At 30.9% G+C, this 19,884-nt stretch overlaps 1 protein-coding gene across 1 annotated transcript in view; it reads right to left on the reverse strand.

Moving 5' to 3' along the window:
* LOC139520357 (QRFP-like peptide receptor) overlaps positions 1 to 19,884 on the reverse strand; it is a 47,882-nt gene that overhangs the window by 7,463 nt on the left and 20,535 nt on the right. Inside the window, exons 2-3 of the mRNA XM_071312929.1 lie at positions 732 to 853; positions 373 to 496 (exon numbers count right to left, since the gene is read on the reverse strand). Coding sequence (XP_071169030.1) covers positions 373 to 496; positions 732 to 853 — 246 coding nt within the window. The remainder of the gene's footprint in view (positions 1 to 372; positions 497 to 731; positions 854 to 19,884) is intronic.

Below are 19,884 nucleotides of genomic sequence, written 5' to 3' on the forward strand. Positions count from 1 at the left end.
AAAGATGACAAACAATAAAAGACAATCTGATAAACACCTATCCCTATTTTATATCAAATCCGTCTTTTATCATGTTATTAGATAAATAGTCGTTGATGCATGCCCCGCGTCTCCACTTATTCATTTTACAGAATGACCTATATAAAAGAAGACAAAGCACTACTGCAAATACAGTGGTCTCTTGATGCAGATATTTTAATAAGTGTATTAAATTCGTTTTGTACAACCCTCTTGGTTCTTACTTCTTACTTCCAAAAATAATGCCATACAAATTGAGTTTTTTTTATATTATTTGTTTTCATTTTTAAATTTTGTTGAAGCGATTCCTGACACATGTAAGTTTGCTCAATAAGGTCTTCAATTTTCAATTACCTGACCAACAATCGTTGGAGCTGCCAATATAAAGCTAGATAACCAAATACACAATACTGTCTTTTTAGCTAACGTTAGAGTACATCTGTATTTAGCTTTCAATGGGTGGATTATGGCATAATATCTGTAAAATAGAAAACATTTTCATAAATAGACAAAACAATGGATGATAGATAGGTTGGAAACAATGTATGCGCATCTTTATCTTTTCAGAGTAAATAATATAAATAAAGTGGCAGATAAATATATGAGATAGTATTGGCCACTTATTCCGTTTGTAAATTGTTTACGTTTGCTTGTTTGAATCAAAGCCAACTGGACTGAAAATTCAAAGAGAAATCAGGAAAATAAATACACACCTTTCTAAACTAAGACCTGTCAGGTTCATAACCGAACACAATACTGACACATTCTGTAAGTAGTTGACAAGCTTGCATAACACTTCACCCAATTTCCATGTATATGAGAAAAAAGCTATTCCCTGAAATAGAATAGGTCACTACAGAAAAACATCAATAAGTGTTGAATAGTTTATAGATACCGGATACAATATCAAATGATTATTATTATCATATAGTACTGACTTGCCTTTAAACTGCAAGACAAGTTAGAACAACCAAATAAATTGAGAAAGAACACACAAGGAACTTTGCAGTGATTTCAACATTCATAAAAAAATATCGATACCTTTTCTACAGGTTTTATTTTGTTCTTAAAGTAAGAGAAAATATAATCAATATGTTTATTTGGAAAAAAGGTGTTCATTCCTTTACTTCTAAACTGTCTTTGGAACAGTTCTTCATTGTGCTTTTGATTTTGACATTGTTTATGTTTTTACAAAATCACTAAAACTTAGTCCCTGTTTGATAATTGTAGGAAATGAGAATTTCAAAGGTAGTATATCAAACTTCATGCTTATTTTGTAGATACTGTAATATTAAACGGATATAAATAAACAGTTTATTGCAAAACAAAACATTGTGAATTGTTTTATAAAGACTTTAAACAATGTCTTTAATGCAAAACCCATGTTGTACTAAGGTTAGTTTCGGAATAGCAGATCTTCTGATCATTAAAAGAACATGTGATAGCAATTATTCCATATGAGGAATTCGATTAAAAAACAAAATAGGAAGCGATTTAATTAAGAGTTTTTATATGATGTTATTTTATTTCGACAAGGTAATTGGTGAAAACAGATATTGGTACGCAACACCTGATATGACGCATGTTAGCTCAAGCGAATTGTGTTATAAAGAAGATTGTGTAATCTTTGAATAACAGAAAGATGATTATCATAAGGAACTCTGGTGTTTTAAGGCAAATAAAGTATATATGATTGCTGTAATGAATTGGTCATACACGCTTGGACATTGTTTTAATCGTAATAGCCCACAAGTTTATAGTCCATAGGAAGACATAGCATCCATCCAGGTGCTAATCGGACTCTAAGTCGAATATTCCTTGCTGTACATTTAAAAGTTATATAAGCGGAGAAACATCGACTACATTTACCAACTGTATGCATATCCCAGACCGGGTTTAATACATTCTTGAAACCATCAGATGATATATCACCGGCACTATGAGAACATTAAACATCCTGCAATGATCTGCCATGCTAACGCAAAACACAAATGTTAGATGTTGTGATGTTTACAAGTACGGATACCCATTTCGTCTACGTTTGATATTTGGTAACTAAATGGGACATACAGATGAAATAACAAAAACCAAAACAGACATTTGTTTAACGATTTTTGCGAATTTGAAAAATTTATGAAATTTGAATTTTCTCAAGAACTGTTAAATACTGTTACATATTTCATAAGCTTTTATTGTGGAAGCTATTGTACAACGTTAATTTTTTTATCAGAACAGATCCTTCTTTCATTTATGTATGTCTGTTAGTTGATAAAGTGAAATTAATTGTATATTATGTCTATACTTTATCAAATTATTGAACTTTCCTTCAAATATTAAGTTTGTATTCTCAACAAACAAAAACAAATGTATTTATATATATATCAGATGTCTATGACGTTTGTGAAATAAAGTGTTCGAGAAAAACAAACATTGGCATAAAGATAATTATAAGATATAAAAAAATAAGTATAAAACTTCTACTTTTAAATATTTTGAACAGATCCGCCGAGTATGCACATTGCAATCGTATATATTCTTATTTCATTTTCAATAACCAATCATCTCATGTAAAACATGTGAAGTCGTAATAATCTGTTTTATTTATAAATATTAAACATTCTTCATACATGCATTTTTGTCGGTCACCTTCTAGTATTACCAAAAAGTTAAGTTGTAGATTGATGAGAGTGTAGTATCCTAGATAACTGCCATGACAACTCTTCCCGCTCCCTGATGCTCATTAATTTTCACAATATCTTATATTCAAAACTACTTATGTAATGCTTAATCTAAAGCATATACCATTATGATCTCCAAAATAGATTCATTTTGTAAAATTCGTTTACTTTTTTTCCATTGAATGCACAAGATACATCATTTTAACAGTAGTTTAGCTTTTGTCGGTCAAGTAAACAATCACTAATATAAGTTTTGTGAAAATATATCAATAGAACATTTAAATACAATAATTAGTTTATCTTTGTTCGGACAAAAGAGTAGTAACCATAGATTGCGTTGTCTTGGAATGATGTTTCTTCTCTAAATTATTACATCTTCCATGTGTAATCAACAATAAAACGAAACTGGCTGGATTTTTGTTTTTACATCTAAAATAAAGAATTTCTTAACACGAAGCAATTATATGAATTTAATGTCCAATACTGTAATTGACTTTGATTAAAGGTCTTGCAACATGAAGCACATATGATAAAGGACAATCTACTTTTACATTTGATGAACAAGGAGACGTCATTTACTTTAGAATTTAAAGATAGCAATGTGAGGGTGTTAATATATAAAAAAAAATAACTTTGTTACGGTTTGGATCTTACGTTCGCATATGCCTAATTTTTATGCGTATTAACAGTATAGGATATTGTAAAAGGGAAATCATTCACTAAATTCATACTTTATTCGATATGCGAAACCACTATCAATTGCTTATGTATACTGTTACGATGGTTAACTCCAATAACTTCATTGCATGTAGACGAAATGCGCGTCTTGCGTAAATACAAAATTTCATCCTGGTATCTTTGATGAGTTTATTTATTTATTTAACTATGTGTTTTACAATCTTAACTTGTTTATTTCTGGAAATATTTTCTGTGGTTGAAGCTGTTGCTGATGATGATAATGATAGAGTGGTATATTGGGTTCAGTAGCAAATATCAAACTCATATCATTGAAAAAACACGACAATAAGATTTATATTAATGCTGCTCTGTTGGTGGACGTTTCGTCTCCGAGGGTATCACCAGCACAGTATTCAGCACTTGAATATTAAGTATATGGTATTTTTTTTTATATAAATTTGCTGTTTGCAAAAGTATAAATTTTTCGAAATACTTAGGATTTTCTTGTCCAAGGCATAGATAACCGTAGCCATATTTGGCACAACTTTTTGGAATCTTTGGGTCACCAATGCTTCCCAGCTCTTAAAATTTGTACTTGTTTGGCTTTATAACTATTTTGATCTAAGCGCCAATGATGAGTCTTATGTAGATGAAACGTGCGTCTGATGTATTTGATTTAAAGCCTGGTACACTTTGTAACAATTGTACCAGCGGCTTTTTTAACAAAAAATATTACGACAATAGATTGTTGTTTTTCGTTTTGGTTTGTGTTTTATACTTCAGTTTGTCTTTAGATCGTTTTTTTGTCAGTTTATTGTCGACTTGTGACTTTTAATGTCCCTTTGGTATCTTTCGCTTTAACATCATTCAGGTTTTACCCATGCGATAGAACCCATCACTTCAAGTATACAAGGCAAATACGAGACCGATTATGAATATCGACACTAATGCAAGAGCGACAAATTCACTCAAAATAAAGTCATATTTCAAACTAATACTAGATTGTTTATTCCTGTTAATCAATTGTTAATGGTCAATCCAAAATGAAGTTCCGCGCATTTTGTTTTTTAACGTGGAGATGAATCAAAATTAATATTATCGTTTTAGAAACACTTTTGTCTTACTTTTCAGTATTAAGCAATGATGGACATTCGATAACTTAATAGTCCAGAAAGTGATTAGTTTGGTGATCTCATATTGAATGTTCCCAGAGGGTAGATATAAAGAGTAAATCGTGATGCAGGTGCGAAATCTTAATTTGTGTACTGAAAGTTAATGAGAAAGAAAATGACAATTATAGGAAAAATAGAGTTCAAGGATACTAACAGTATAACACTTTACAAATACTGAAGCAATCAATCACCGGCATTCATCCAACAAATGTCCTCGCCGCACCTGACTACAAGCAGCTTTAGGAGAAAGTAGTGGGTTAATCGGTTTTAAAGTACATACTCTTACTACCGAAAATAGTTCCAGAAACCAACAAAATTAAAGCAGACGCAACGACTGGCATTACGTGACATTGTGTATGGTTATACTTATTCAGGTTACTCCTCAATGTGGGCGTCGAAACTCTCATTGTTTTTTTTTTTGTTTTTTTTTTGGGGGGGGGGGGATATATTTTCATTCAACTCTTGCAATACTTTAGGTATAAATAATATATTTGATTAAAAAAGAACATTACCAACTCTGAAAATCACTTTTGAATTAATTATTGAGAGCCACACTACTGAATGTAAAGAGTTTTTATTTCTTATAAAAACAGTTCAGGACAGCAATGTTTTAAATTTGAACATCAGACTAAAGATTGTGTAAAAGCAAATAAATTGTGTCAACTACCGTACTTATATAGTACCTACTAAAATGTCCAAGGTTCACTTCACAGTCAACTACCGTACTTATATAGCACCTACTAAAAATGTCCACTTCACAGTCAACTACCGTACTTATATAGTACCTACTACAAATGCCCACTACACAGTCAACTACCGTACTTATATAGTACCTACTAAAAATGTCCACTTCACAGTCAACTACCGTACTTATATAGTACCTACTAAAAATGTCCAAGGTTCACTTCACAAAATAAATTGTGTCCACTACCGTACTTATATAGTATCTACTAAAAATGTCCAAGGTTCACTTCACAAAATAAATTTGGTCAACTACCGTACGTATATAGTACCTACTAAAAATGTCCAAGGTTCACTTCACAAAATAAATTGTGTCAACTACCGTACTTATATAGTACCTACTAAAAATGTCCAAGGTTCACTTCACAAAATAAATTGTGTCAACTACCGTACTTATATAGTACCTACTAAAAATGTCCAAGGTTCACTTCACAAAATAAATTTGGTCAACTACCGTACTTATATAGTACCTACTATGTCCAAGGTTCACTTCACAGTTTATTTAACAGAAACTCATAGAAAATCATAAAAAATTATGAAAATATGCAAAACTCTTCCCATCTTTCAATGATGAATCACTCTTTGAAAGATGGGAGAGTTGTTTGTATATTTTCAAACACATTTCGGGACCTTTTACAGCTGACTATGCGGTATGGGTTTTGCTCATTTTTAAAGGCAGTAAAGTCAAAAGTAAAAATCATAAAAAAAATACTGAACTCCGAGGAAAATTCAAAACGCAAAGTCCCTATTCAAATAGCAAAATCGAAAGATAAATCACATTAAACGAATGGACCATTACTTGTTAATTTCTGTATCATTTGGTTTCTTGAGGAGAGTTGTCTCATTGGCAATAATACCACTTCCTCATTTTATATTGTATTACATAGTGGTGAGGTATGGCGGTGAACACAAATAAACATGATAACTCAATACAACATATTTAGAAAAGAAGCCACTCTTAAAAAAAAGTGCTAGAAATAAACAAAAATGTTCTCCCAAACATATAAATGAACAACAATAAAATAATTAAAACAACAACACACAAGGCTAACAAAGGGCAACAAAATTTACGGGCAGAACATAACCTGTATCATGCAAATAACTAGTTTAGAATAAATGTGTTTATTGCCTATGCAAAGATCCTATGAAGGAATCAATATCCATTAAAAAAAAAAAGGACCCGATAACAGTATCGTAACTAAATCACTCCTAAATAAGTCTGTTTAAAGGTCTGGTTACCTTTTGGGGTAAATGGCGACAGACATTGTTGTGCGTTGTACACAATATTATAAAAGGTTTGATCTGAAATGCATAAACGTATAAGATGTATGTACCTTGATTTATAGTTTTATTATTATAAAGAAATTCAATATGACTTTAATTTGAATACACGTATAGTTTTATTAGGTGAAAAAATAACCTAAATTTTTCGAAATTGATTTGTGCATGTACATGGGAACTATTTGGAATTACAGTGAAACCTGTTTTAAGAGACCACTTAACGGTGAACCAAAACGTGGTCTCTGGAGACAGTTGGTCTTTTAATACAGGTTCAGACTATATGAAATATCCTACGGAGGGATCTAAAATTGATGGTCTTATCATAAAATTGAGAATGGAAATGGGGAATGTGTCAATGAGACAACAACCCTACCATAGAAAAAACAACAGCAGAAGGTCACCAACAGGTCTTCAATGTAGCGAGAAATTCCCGCACCTAGCGGCGTCCCTCCGCTGACCCCTAAAAAAATATATACTAGTTCAGTGATAATGAACGCCATACTAATTTCCAAATTGTACACAAGAAACTAAAATTAAAATAATACAAGACTAACAAAGGCCAGAGGCTCCTGACTTGGGACAGGCGCAAAAATGCGGCGGAATAAACATGTTTATGAGATCTCAACCCTCCCCCTATACCTCTAGCCAATGTAGAAAAGTAAACGCATAACAATACGCACATTTAAAATTCAGTTCAAGAGAAGTCCGAGTCTGATGTCAGAAGATGTAACCAAAGAAAATAAACAAAATGACAATAATACATATATAACAACAGACTACTAGCAGTTAACTGACATGCCAGCTCCAGACTTCCATTAAACTGATTGAAAGATTATGATTTCATCATATGAACATCAGGCACAATCCTTCCCGTTAGGGGGTTTAGTATCATACCATCATAACATATATGAGAAAAACATATCCCGTGTCATGCCAATAACTGGTTTTTGAATAAATGTGTTTAGTTCCGATGCAAAGACCCTATAAGTGAATCAATATTAACGTCAAAATATGCAATCTTTAATGACCTGACAACAGTATCGTAACTGTATCCCTTCTTAATAAGTCTATTTAAAGGTTTTGTTATTTTCTGATGTGAATACTGACATTTGTGTGCTTAATAAATAATATTTCCATAAAAAATTGGATGTGAAATACCTGAACGTATAAGAAGTCTGCATGTTGAGCTATATTTACGAATGATGTCCTTATACCGATGATAAAATTTAGTAAATGTTTTGACTAGTTTGTAATATCGAAAACCCTGGTGTAATAATTTTTCAGTTAAAATCTAAAAAATTGTTACACACACGAGCGAATCGTACAAGTTGAGATATATAAACACCGTAAGATGGTGACAAGGGAACGTCACCATCTAAAAATGGATTATTAACGATAGGAAATGAAAAATCATCTCTTTTATCATAAACTTTAGTATTAAGCTTTCCGTTAGTGATATAGATATCAAGATCAAGGAAAGGTCAGTGGTCATTGTTAGTATTAGCTTTATTTGAAGTAAGTTCATACATGTTTTTGCCTAATACAGGTGGTCTCTTAAGCAGGTTTGACTGTACAAATATATGTCAGTTTATGAATATTCAGTGGTAAACAATGTTTCATACGTGGTACGTGTTAGTAAGGTGAAGGATACCTTTTTCTCTGATAGTTGATGTGTTTCCCTCAGTTTTAATTTGTAACCCGGATTTTTCTATCAATCGATTTATGACTTTCAAACAGCGGTATACTAAGTTGCCTTTTTTTTTTAAAGTATTGGACCAAAATTAAATTCCATCATTTCTGAACAGGATCGATATTTTTTGGGGAATAAATTAATTCATGAATAGAATATCTTGAAGTGAATGTGTAGATTGCATTCATTAATTCATTAAAAAAATATATTATAAGTATAACGGACACGTATTTGATGTTTCTTTTGGTTAAGCTTCAGAGAATTTTTCAATCATTAATATTTCGTCCAAAACTTTTTCGGCCTGCATAGAATAATCATTGCCGTAATCTTCAAATTACATACACAGCGATATACGAAGCGAATCAAGCGGCGGGATATGTCCACTTTTTGGTAGAAAATTAGATTTTAGTATTTTTCATAGATCCAAATGACGGGTCTCCTTTTGGCGTTGGATCACTAGGACCAGCTCATCCTATGAATTTGAAAATTCTAGATCACCCAGTTAAATATTTAGTTTTTTTGTTTTATACTGTGAATACGACTTTAAATGTCAGACAAAAACGAAAGACATTTTTAATCGGTTCAGTTGTTGTTGATAAAACTTAATTGCAAAATAAATTCAGCAATTTGTAATTTTATAGGAGTAGTTTGAGATCTGTTTTCTCTTCAATTTATACCAGTAATTAAACTGTGACTTTCGAAACCAAACAATAAAAGATATTCCTGATAAACTTTAGTATATGTAGAATCCATAAAAATCTGACACTTATTTAAAAGAGTTATTGTAGTAGATTAAACTGTAATGATTGTTTACTTCCAAGTATGACGTCATAGGGAGAAAAAAAAAACAGTTAAGATCACGAACGCATCGATGTTCAAAGACAATTATAAATTTTAAGATTAAACAATTTGAAAGTCAATTGTAAATATATATCAAAACAGACAATGGAAATAAACCCACAATATGATAACAGGTTATATCATGTTTTCTTGGTGTAAAATTGTATCATGTCCTTTGTTGTTGCATTGATTAATCATTTTCAAGACACTCTTAAAATTCTTGCTATGTCATTGCTCAGGTTTTAAACCTTATTTTTAATAAAATTAATGTACGCAAATATCTATTACTGGTAACGCAAATGAAAGAAATTTCATAACCATCCAGATGCTTCAAATAATTTGATAAATTATTCATTTGAAGAATTATTGTGTTATTAGTTGAAGGAGGTGTTAATCAAGAATGCTTTGCTTACTTATAAGGGTCACGAACTGTCTTTTGTGCACTTTGTTTTTCGGGTCGGTTCATTTTTATTGTGTCTTTGGTGCATTTATACTACTACATTATTTAAGGTCCCTACCGTTTCAATCGTAAACGGACTTGCCTCTCATTTGTCTACAAAATCAACTTTTCAATTTCAAACTTTCATAATTGGTCATGTATTAAAGTGATGCTTTTCTCCTCTTTTTGATCAATGGATTTAAAGAGAAGAATAAACATGGTTATTTTCGGAGCTCATCGGGTCATTTAAATCAATCTCTTTGCAGGGTTTTGTTAGATGTTGTTTTTTTTTTTTTGGCTTTATTTTGGTCACGGTATTGTTTACTTGTTTGATTTAATTTCATTTAAAAAAAGGAGGGATCACTTAATTATCCATTGGAAAAAAATATATATAAAGCAATAGATAAAATATTGCATAGTGTTCTAAATTTTCAGTTAAATTACCTTTAAATCACGATCGAACATTTTAAATTTTAAGTACAGAATGATTTTACGCTATTTTGCTTACACTTACGCTTCAATAAATAGAAAGCCGTGCAAAGTCTAATTCAGTGCATTAAACCTAAGGCTTTTCTTGTCCAACTATCTTAATTACTATTTCAATTTTCCTCTTGAAAAAAACAAATAGGCATATGTTCGACATGTTAACCAATGCAGTTAAGTCATTAACGTTATCGTTTAAACAGCAGATGAAATGAGCATCAATTAGTTCGTCTATTTTCTATGATTTTGTCAATTGAAGATAAAGTATTCATCGAATTTTAAGTTTAGGATCTTACACCAGACAAAACGTTAAAACAGGTGTCTGGGACAGACCTTATAGTATGAAACTCGTTTTATTCAACTGGTATTCAAATGTCTGCATTAATTTAAAAGTGTATGCTGTTCTAATTTTTTACGGCAGATTTCTGACAAGCGTACAAAACATATTGTTTTTCAATTTTTCTTTACGAGTCTTGCGTATCAGTATATTATTATTTTCTTATATAATTAATAAGTGTTCTACGTACCATTTTCTAGAACATTTACAAAACTTTATCAATCAACAAACGTTAATTGTAGGGTTCAGTGTTTCATATTTGATTATTTGTATCTGATAAATAACATGCTTTCACTTTCAATTATGAAGCGATGATTGTCTGTCATTATCTGAAAATGTGAATATTTTAAACCAATAATTGCAATGCTGCAATGTACAGGAGACAAAACGAATTTGCTTTTTATGATGTTCATAGTAACAACTTTATCGATATATAAAAAAATAAAAATAAAAGATCAATTAATCAAGCCTTCCCATTTACAGTGATTCGAAATGTCGAGACAAATAATTGAAAATAAATATAGTAACGTGGATCGCGTAAGTAAAACAATTGCCAAGCCAAATCGGACCCGTTAAGTTCAACAACAATATTAAAAATGCAATAGGGAAACGAAACCGATTATTCAGCGTGCTAAATCAAAATTATCTTCCGAAACACTTGCGACCAAAATTTCGGTACAAAATACACAGCACTGATTGTGCAGAGAAAGTGAAAATCAATTAGATCATGGATTGATAATGTATAAAAGTAAGTAAAACAAGCTTAAAAGTCAGGGTACTGTTGTTCAGGGATTGTCGTTTGTTGGTGTGGTTCATAAGTGTTTCTCGTTTCTTGTTTTTATATACATGAGTTCGTTTGTTTATCTGTCTATATTGTTTTACACTAGTCATTATGGGGCCCTTTATAGCTTCCTGTTTAATGTGAGCCAAGGCTCTTTGTTGAAGACCGTGTTTTGAACATTGTTAACTTTTTATAAATTGTAACTTGGATGTAGAGTGGTCTCATTGGCACTCATACCTCATCTGTTTATTCATATTAACAGAATGGTGAACAACAATGTCTTATATAGCTGTGTTTAAACAAATGGATATTTCTCCTTTGATAATAATGTCTTGAAGCCAAATACTACTTAAAATAGTAATAAGACATCACAGGAATTATATCGTCATGTATAAGCACCCGGCCATGTTCACTTTGTGTTTATGTTAGATGTATTTATATTTGTATCTATTTGATGAGCAATTTTCCACTGATTTTTATAAAATTGAGAAAGGAAATGGGGAATGTATCAAAGCGACAACAACCCGACCATAGAGCAGACAACAGTTTGTTCTTAGTATGTTGTACTGTTACATCACTTGTCCAGGTTAGAGGAGAATTGGTGCTTTCAAATAAGTTTAACCCTTCAAAATTTTCTTTGTGACTGTCGCAAGTTAAGAGCCTGTAATTCAGTGGTTAACTCTTATTGATGTAAACCGTTTTTGGTTTTTGTTAATTACTTTGTGCATGAATTAGGTCGTTAGTTTTCTCGTTTGAATTGTTTCACATCTGTCATTTATGAACCTTTTAATAGCTGACTAGACGGTATGGGCTTTGAAGACCGGACGATAACCTATAGTTGTTAGTTGTTAGTGTCTGTGTCATTTGGTCTCTTGTGTAGAGTTGTGTCATTGTTAAACCAGTCTACATCTTTTCTGTCTCTGATTTCTCCTTCCAGAACATATTTTCATTTAAATAACGACGACACATCATGTTATTGTAACAGTTTTAGAAGGTTAATTTAATATATGATAGAAATTACGATTTCAATATGATGTAAGCTGTGCGAAAATTATTCACAGCGGCTTTTTAATTGAATAACATTATCATGACTGTACACAAAAAGTCGTCCTTATAGTCTCTGTAGATCATTGACTTATTTTAGACATAGAATCAAATGTCATAGCCGGTATAATCAAAATATAGAGTCCCTGAAGATTCGTATCTTAAGCTCAGAAACAAATTCAGTAGGATAATGTACCATCAGCTTTTATTAACAAATCACACTTAATTGTGCGACATCAGCATTTATTTATGATAATAACTTTATATTGTTAGTAGCACTAGACAAATATAAAACAACATATAACAAATATATAAAAAACAATCACACATTTCGTTCTGACACAATACATTTAACTTTTCCAATAAAATTTAAGGCTTTGACTGTTATCTTTTTCATTTCGCTTATTGCTATTATTTATAACAAAATTTTAATTGTGTGTATCTTTTTGAAATTAAATTTTATACCATTAACATATTCTTTATTGTTATGATTAGTTCTCTTTTGAATCTATATATTGTTTTTGTTTACTACTAATACCAAATTACATTGATATATCTCTAGTTAATCCTTTAAAAAAAACACGAAAAGTCTCATTTAAGTGGTATCAAAGGGCAAATCACACTTTTTTCAGTTTGCAGATAGATGGAAGATTGTCCCCTCATTAAATAGAACAGCGGTAAGCTACTGTTGCTTTTTATTAATCATGACGGCGAACAACCACACCGCACAACAGACCTGTATCCTTGTTTCAAAACTTAAGCATCGGTTTAATACAGAAACTTCATTCCTTCCTTATAAGTACAAATAATGAACAATACTGCACTTCATAAGTACAATATTATTACGTAAGTTTTGTTGCAAAATCCTGCATCTCCTATTATGTAATTTGGTCAAGTGTAAAAGTCTCCTGGTATAATCAAAGGCTTTTCAGAACGTTTCTAATTAGTTTCTTTTTTTCTGTTGAATAATCAAATTGAGAGCTTTGTGAAAGTGAATGTTTGTCCTACAGGTTGAAATAGTGTATATTGTTTTGTAACTCGTAAATAAATTATTTTATCGCTTCAATCGTTTACTTTTGGAATCAAATGTCGTGAAATGTTAAATTAATATGATGAAAAAAAAACATGTAATGTACCGTATGTTCACTGAAATAAGGCAATTGGTAATTTATCAATTTATAATCCTGCTACAATTATATCTGGAAAGCAACTGACACTGTATGATTATTGCTGTAGCACGACGTATAAGGCAATTACTTATTTTTATATTTCTTTCATAATATGTCAATTAATTCAAGGAAACTATATAGAATATTTTGTTATCGAAATATCTTATCTGCATTTTATTTTTGAAATACTTAAAACACTTATAAAAAGGAAGTCTTGGTGACTTGCATAAGAAAACTCTACTATTTTAATATTTTGTTTTACGCATTAAACAAAAAGATTTAATTTTTTTTATGTTAATGTTATGTTGGTTTATTTTGTTACAGTCTATTTGTTATACATTTTGACTTCGATCTGAAAAGATCTTAAAATACTGAACAATAAGAAATAATGAAATTTCAGTTAGAAACTTAAACACTTTTACATTTTTTTTAGACAATTCACTTGCTATCAATTAGAGCTATTTAACGTATTTATTTTACTGTACTCATTAATATTATACAAACTTCCCATATAAAATTTACATAATACATATTTCAATCCAAAATTGCCATCATTGATACTTGCAGCACTTTTACAGAGGAAATGATACTGTTAAAATACTGGCACTCGCCGCTACATACCCCACAAACAGAGGCAGATTTGGGAGGGGGCCGCCCCCCCCCTTTGAGAAAAAAAATTGGTTGCTTATATAGGGAATCACTGAAGCGTAACGAAATCGGGCCCCCTCTTAGGCAGCCAGTGGGCCCCCACTTATGAAAATTTCTGGATCCGCCACTGACAAAGGCTACCAATCCGCTCATTAATATTACTTGTAGCATCTCCTGAAGTCAACACAAAACCTACCTGAAAAGATGTTGCTATAAACACTAGAATATTGAGAAAGTAAGTTGTCGGAAAGCGGAGTATATCACAATGAGAACGTCGTTAGAATACAAAAATAAAGTGAAATTAAAATTGACTGTGTGTTTTGAAGGTCTTCTAGCGTGTCACCATATGTGATGAATAGATTCAGCGTCATTCAAAAAATTAAAACTCATTTGAAAAAAGAAAAAGAAAACATTACTTTTGAAATGTTGCTCTAGTGTGATGACACACGCTGTAAATACTTCACACACACATTGCATCGATTTTTGCAATACACATCAACCAACAAAGAAACTATAAAACACTGTGAAATGTGTCCTGTATTATTTGTGAATATGAGGGCCAATTTCACAATTGCCTCATTTGAGCATAGAATGAATGCTACAACGAAGTCATGAATCCGAGCTGATCAACATGTTAGACTGTCGGACAAAAATTTCAATAACTTCAATCGAATGAAAGTTCATGTGATTGAACAGAACAATCACTGGATTAATATTGAGCAAGGAAATGGTAAAAATTCGGATATATAGAATATTTGTTATTAGAACCTAGATTGCATTATCGAAAGAAAAAGCTGTGACTTTTCAAGATACATTCATCAGTCACCATTTGTTCGTGTATGAATATGTTTTTAGATGTATAGATAGTATTTGAATGTATACTGTAATATACAAGAGAATGGTCAAAGCTACACCCAATTATACTGACTACATGTATTAACAAAACAAAACGAATACATTTTTACTTCGGATAAAGATTTATCGTAAATATACTGATTTGTTCATGGCTTAAGACTCCAGTATTATCAATGAGTATACAGAAATTATAATAATTTTGATTAAGTTCATTTTTGAATTTTATTTATACTATGAAGTTAAAGTTTTTCAACATTTTACATTTTATAATGACCTGATATGAATACGAGTACTTGTGTACTATCATACTGAGCAAGGGACGATTGTTTCAAAAAGTGTTATTCTATTGTGGAAAACAAGATTGACACTGATGACAGGTGACATATTTGCTTGTCAACACGATATCAATTCATCTTATTCGAACATATTTCTTAACGGCTTCAAACAAAAATGTTTATACTTAGACATACATAATAAAACGTTGAATGAAATTTTGTCTTAAAGATGTAATAACCTTCCATTACTTCCTTTTTATTTCTTTTTTCAATATAAGGGAATTGACCATTTATTGGTGAAGGTGGCTAAATATACCCTTCCTATACCAGTTCTTTTAGTAGTCCCCTTATGTCCATTTAGCACTGACAAATATAATAACCATAACTTAACAAAGAAAATTCCTTATTTTGGTTCAATTAAAGAAGCTTCCGACAGGAAACCAAGTATCTTGTCATTATGATAGGAGACAAATGAAAAGGGAATCTTATCCGGTAACAAATCAATTTCTAGCTAAATGGACGACATTTTCGCTAACATTTTTGTTTCTTTTTATTCCATCATAATTGGTTTTGACATATATAATGACCCGGGATAATTGGGTATATAAAAGATTGATATCTTGTTTGGAAATGTAAAGGTTTTTTTATTGGTTAGTGGTTTGTTTATTTACAACCACAGGGTCGACGTCACTGTTGGTAGAGTTTTAATTCCCCGATGGTATCACCAGCCCAGTAGTCAGCTCTTCTGTGTTGACTTGAGTTATCTTTGATACGTTCATTATGAATTAAGTGTCAACAAAACTTTGAATTTTTAAAATACTAAGGCTGTTCTACCTTAGGAATAGATTACCATAGCTGTATATTTTGCAAAACTTTTAAGAATATTTGGTTCTCAATGCTCTTCAACATCGTACCTAATTTGGCTTTTATAACATTTTTTTATTCGAGCGTCACTGATGAGTCTTTTTTTTGTAGACGAAACGAGCATATGATTTGTTAACAGTTGAAGGAACTGTGATATTACCGGAAGTAAATTTAAGTTAATTGTTGGACAAAACTACATTTCTAAACTGGTGACTGAAAACATCTTGAATCAAAAGTCGGAGATGCCGGTTCTTACGATTTTATTAATAATTTTTTTTCAATCATTAAATAATTTCTTATTATTGCAATTTCAGGGATCAACCACTGACGCTTATTTCATAGATATATTATGTACATTTTGATGTGCAAATTAATGCTTTTTTAATATTAGAAACTACAAATATACATGTAAAAATGTGAATGAGAAACGCATTTAATAATTTTATGCGGTTTTCCGTATTGTCCTGCATTTATTAAATAGTTTGCAACTTTATATTGTTATTGACACAAGATGCTTGTCCTCATATGTCTATTTGAAAGTAATTGGTGGCATTTGAAAATCACTATATGTTGTTCCTCGGTGTGAGAAAATAAAGTAGGAAGCGTAACAAGAAATCTAGTTTCTATAACAATATAAACATGCTAATTCGCAATGGATGCGTATCAATGTACTTCATCAGTTTTGAAGAAAATTAAATATTATTCAAGAATTTATATAAATAGAATCCTCACAGGCGTATTTTGAATTTCATTAGAGAAATAAAAGTGTGTCTTATACTTCTTTTCTCATTAATTGTGCAATATGTCGTTGGACTGAATGAGCCTTGAGTCGCGTTGAATGTTGATTGTGAAAATATCTTTACTTTGATGGTTTCTGTCCGTTTGATTATTTAATATATATCAACCTCAACAACGTATAATATTTGAATATTTGATAAAACTGTCTCGTTAAATACTAAATTCTCAATATCCACACACGTTTTTTCCTCTGACGTTTTTAACGTTTATATACAATCCGTATCATATATATCTACAGTCGATTCTTCTGCCGTTGTACCCTCTATATCCAATCCATGTCACATCTATACATGTATGCAGTTCGTTTCTACTGCCGCAATCATGTGTTTATCTAGTCTTAATTATTTCTTCCTGTAGTTTGTTTCGCATGCCGTTGTAATGTATACGTTGTATTGTTTATCTAATTTTTATCATGTCTTTCTGTCCAAAAATGTAATAAATTATTGTTTAATAAAATCATACAGTTCTGCTGTTTTCAAAGTTGTCGAAAACCATGGTAATACACAATTCACAAACAAACCGAAAGAGATCATTTATTTTGTTTATTTTTCTGGCTAATAATGATTTAATTGATAATGATGGACATTTAATGAATTGGCAGGAATTTAAAAAAAAACATATGATATTGATACCAACTTTCTTATATTTCAAGGAGTAATGTCAGCTGTTTATTCCTATATGAAAAGTCTTAATATTAAAAGTAATCAGCTTATCAAGCCTTATGGGCCAATTATACCAACTACTATTTCTATTTTTATGGAATCTACAAAAGGATCAAAAGACATGTACAATGTTTTAAATGAAAAAATAACAAATATCACATCACAGGAAAAGTGGTCCTTAATCTTAAATAGACATAATATTATTTGGAATAAAATATACAGACTTCCGTTTTACATTACTAAAAACTCAAAATTACAGTGGCTCCAATACAGGATTAATCACAGAATTTTGGGAACTAATAAATTACTCTACAAATTTAAAGTCTCACAAAACAATAAATGCACTTTCTGTTCGGACTCAATAGAAACTATTGAATACATATTCTGGACATGTCCAAAAGTTTTTGATGTTTGGGAAGAACTTGATAAATGGATATATTCAAAAGTCCAAATTAAACTACCACTTAATTTAGATATTGTCTTATTTGGGATATTAGAAAAAACAGAAAAAAACTACATAAAAAATCTCATAATACTATTAACTAAATACTATATATACAAAACAAAAATGCAATGTGGACAAGTAAATAGTACAGCCTTAAAAAATTATCTTAAAGAAAATGTGTTTATTGAAAAAATAATATTTTATAAAAATAAACCATTGCAAAGAGCGTACACCTGCTGGAACCCCTGGCTCCAACTAATAGAATGATTTTATAAGTTAACTTTCACGTAATAAAAATATCTACCCAATCCATGATACCTCAGATTAAGATTTTCTATTTTTTTCAAATTATTATTAATAATATTATATGTTTATAGAAGGATTCAAAATATCAACTTTATGTACTTGTCTCGATTTTGCTGATGTACTATGAACTTATTTACTATTCTTAATATACATGTAGTTCTTTGCCAATAAACACATTACAAAAAAAAATTATTTTGATTAAAACTCGTTTGTTTAAAAAAAAATTGAACACGCATGCGTCTACATTTATTCAGACATTTATACACAGCAAAGTATACATTCGTATGGAGTATTATTTAGCATCGTTCACAACATTTTAAAGCTAAAATGAAACGAATAAAACGATTATTTGAAGTGAATATCCTTTACCGTTATCTGTTCTGGAATCTGTGAATATACAAACTGATCGAGGCATCCATTTAAATGCTAATACCAACGAACGAGAAAAGTATTAACTATGTGCAGTTGATATCTTTTGCATAATGGCATATGCTAGTTTTAATTAAATAACCTAATCATTTTGTCGTTGTCAGAGAGGTCATCAATATGAAAGCTTCAAAACAATACAGGGAGGGTATCAGTTAAAGCTTTACCTAAATAGATGTCAGAGTTTATTGTTCACCTCAAAATATAAATAATTTAAAATCCTGCAATACGACTGGTTTACAGTTTTATGAAATTAATGTTTTGTTTTTCGAGAGTATCAGTCAAAACGACAGATACTAGTATGCAGAGTTTTCAGTAAACACTATTCAAAATAAAATAGGTGATTCACAATGAACGAACTTGACCATATTGACTAGATGGTAATTGAAAAGTGAAAGTCTGAAACTATTGAATAATCATGATTTTGTAAAACTTTACGTTACATTGCAAAGTATATGAACAAGAATTAGGGGGCAAACATTTGGGTAACTTTCTTAAAGAGGATTTTCTGGATGGAGAAAGCAAATTAGTCTTGCATCAATAGCCTATTAACAAATTGATGATAATGGGTCTGAGACATCAGAAACCAAAATACGACAATGTTAACAACTGGAAATCATCCTACGGCCTTCAATGAAGAGCAAAATTAAAACCATATAGTAAATAATAAAAAATTCAAGCATAACAGAATGTGAAATCTTTCAAAACGGAAACCCACGATCTGGTTAAGGCAATTGAGACTTGGCATGGATCAGACACATTAAAATGAGTTTTTGTGAGTGCTTGTTATATCCTAATGTGCGGTTTCCTGCAACCTAATTATATGTCCATCGACAAAACGGTAGAGATGTTTTTTTATATAGATTAGACCGTTGGTTTTCCCGTTTGAATGGTTTTACACAAGTAACTTTTAAGGGCCCTTTATAGCTTGTTGTTCGGTGTGAGCCAAGGCTCCGTGTTGAAGGCCGTACATTGACCTATAATGGTTTACTTTTTTTAAATTGTTATTTGGATGGAGAGTTGTCTCATTGGCACTCACACCACATCTTCCTATATCTATGAAAATCACAGATGGAGATATAGACAGCATTTTAATGATTGACAAAAATACCATTATATAGACACTTCCTTATACATTCTATTAATACATTATGTAAAGCTGTAAAGTGCTATATCGATTTAATTCACAAAGATTGTAGCAACTTACACAGCATGGGTATCGGTTCATATCTCATGATACATAAGTGGACAAAT

Source organism: Mytilus edulis, chromosome 1 (assembly GCF_963676685.1).
Source record: "Mytilus edulis chromosome 1, xbMytEdul2.2, whole genome shotgun sequence".
NCBI lineage: Eukaryota > Metazoa > Mollusca > Bivalvia > Mytilida > Mytilidae > Mytilus > Mytilus edulis.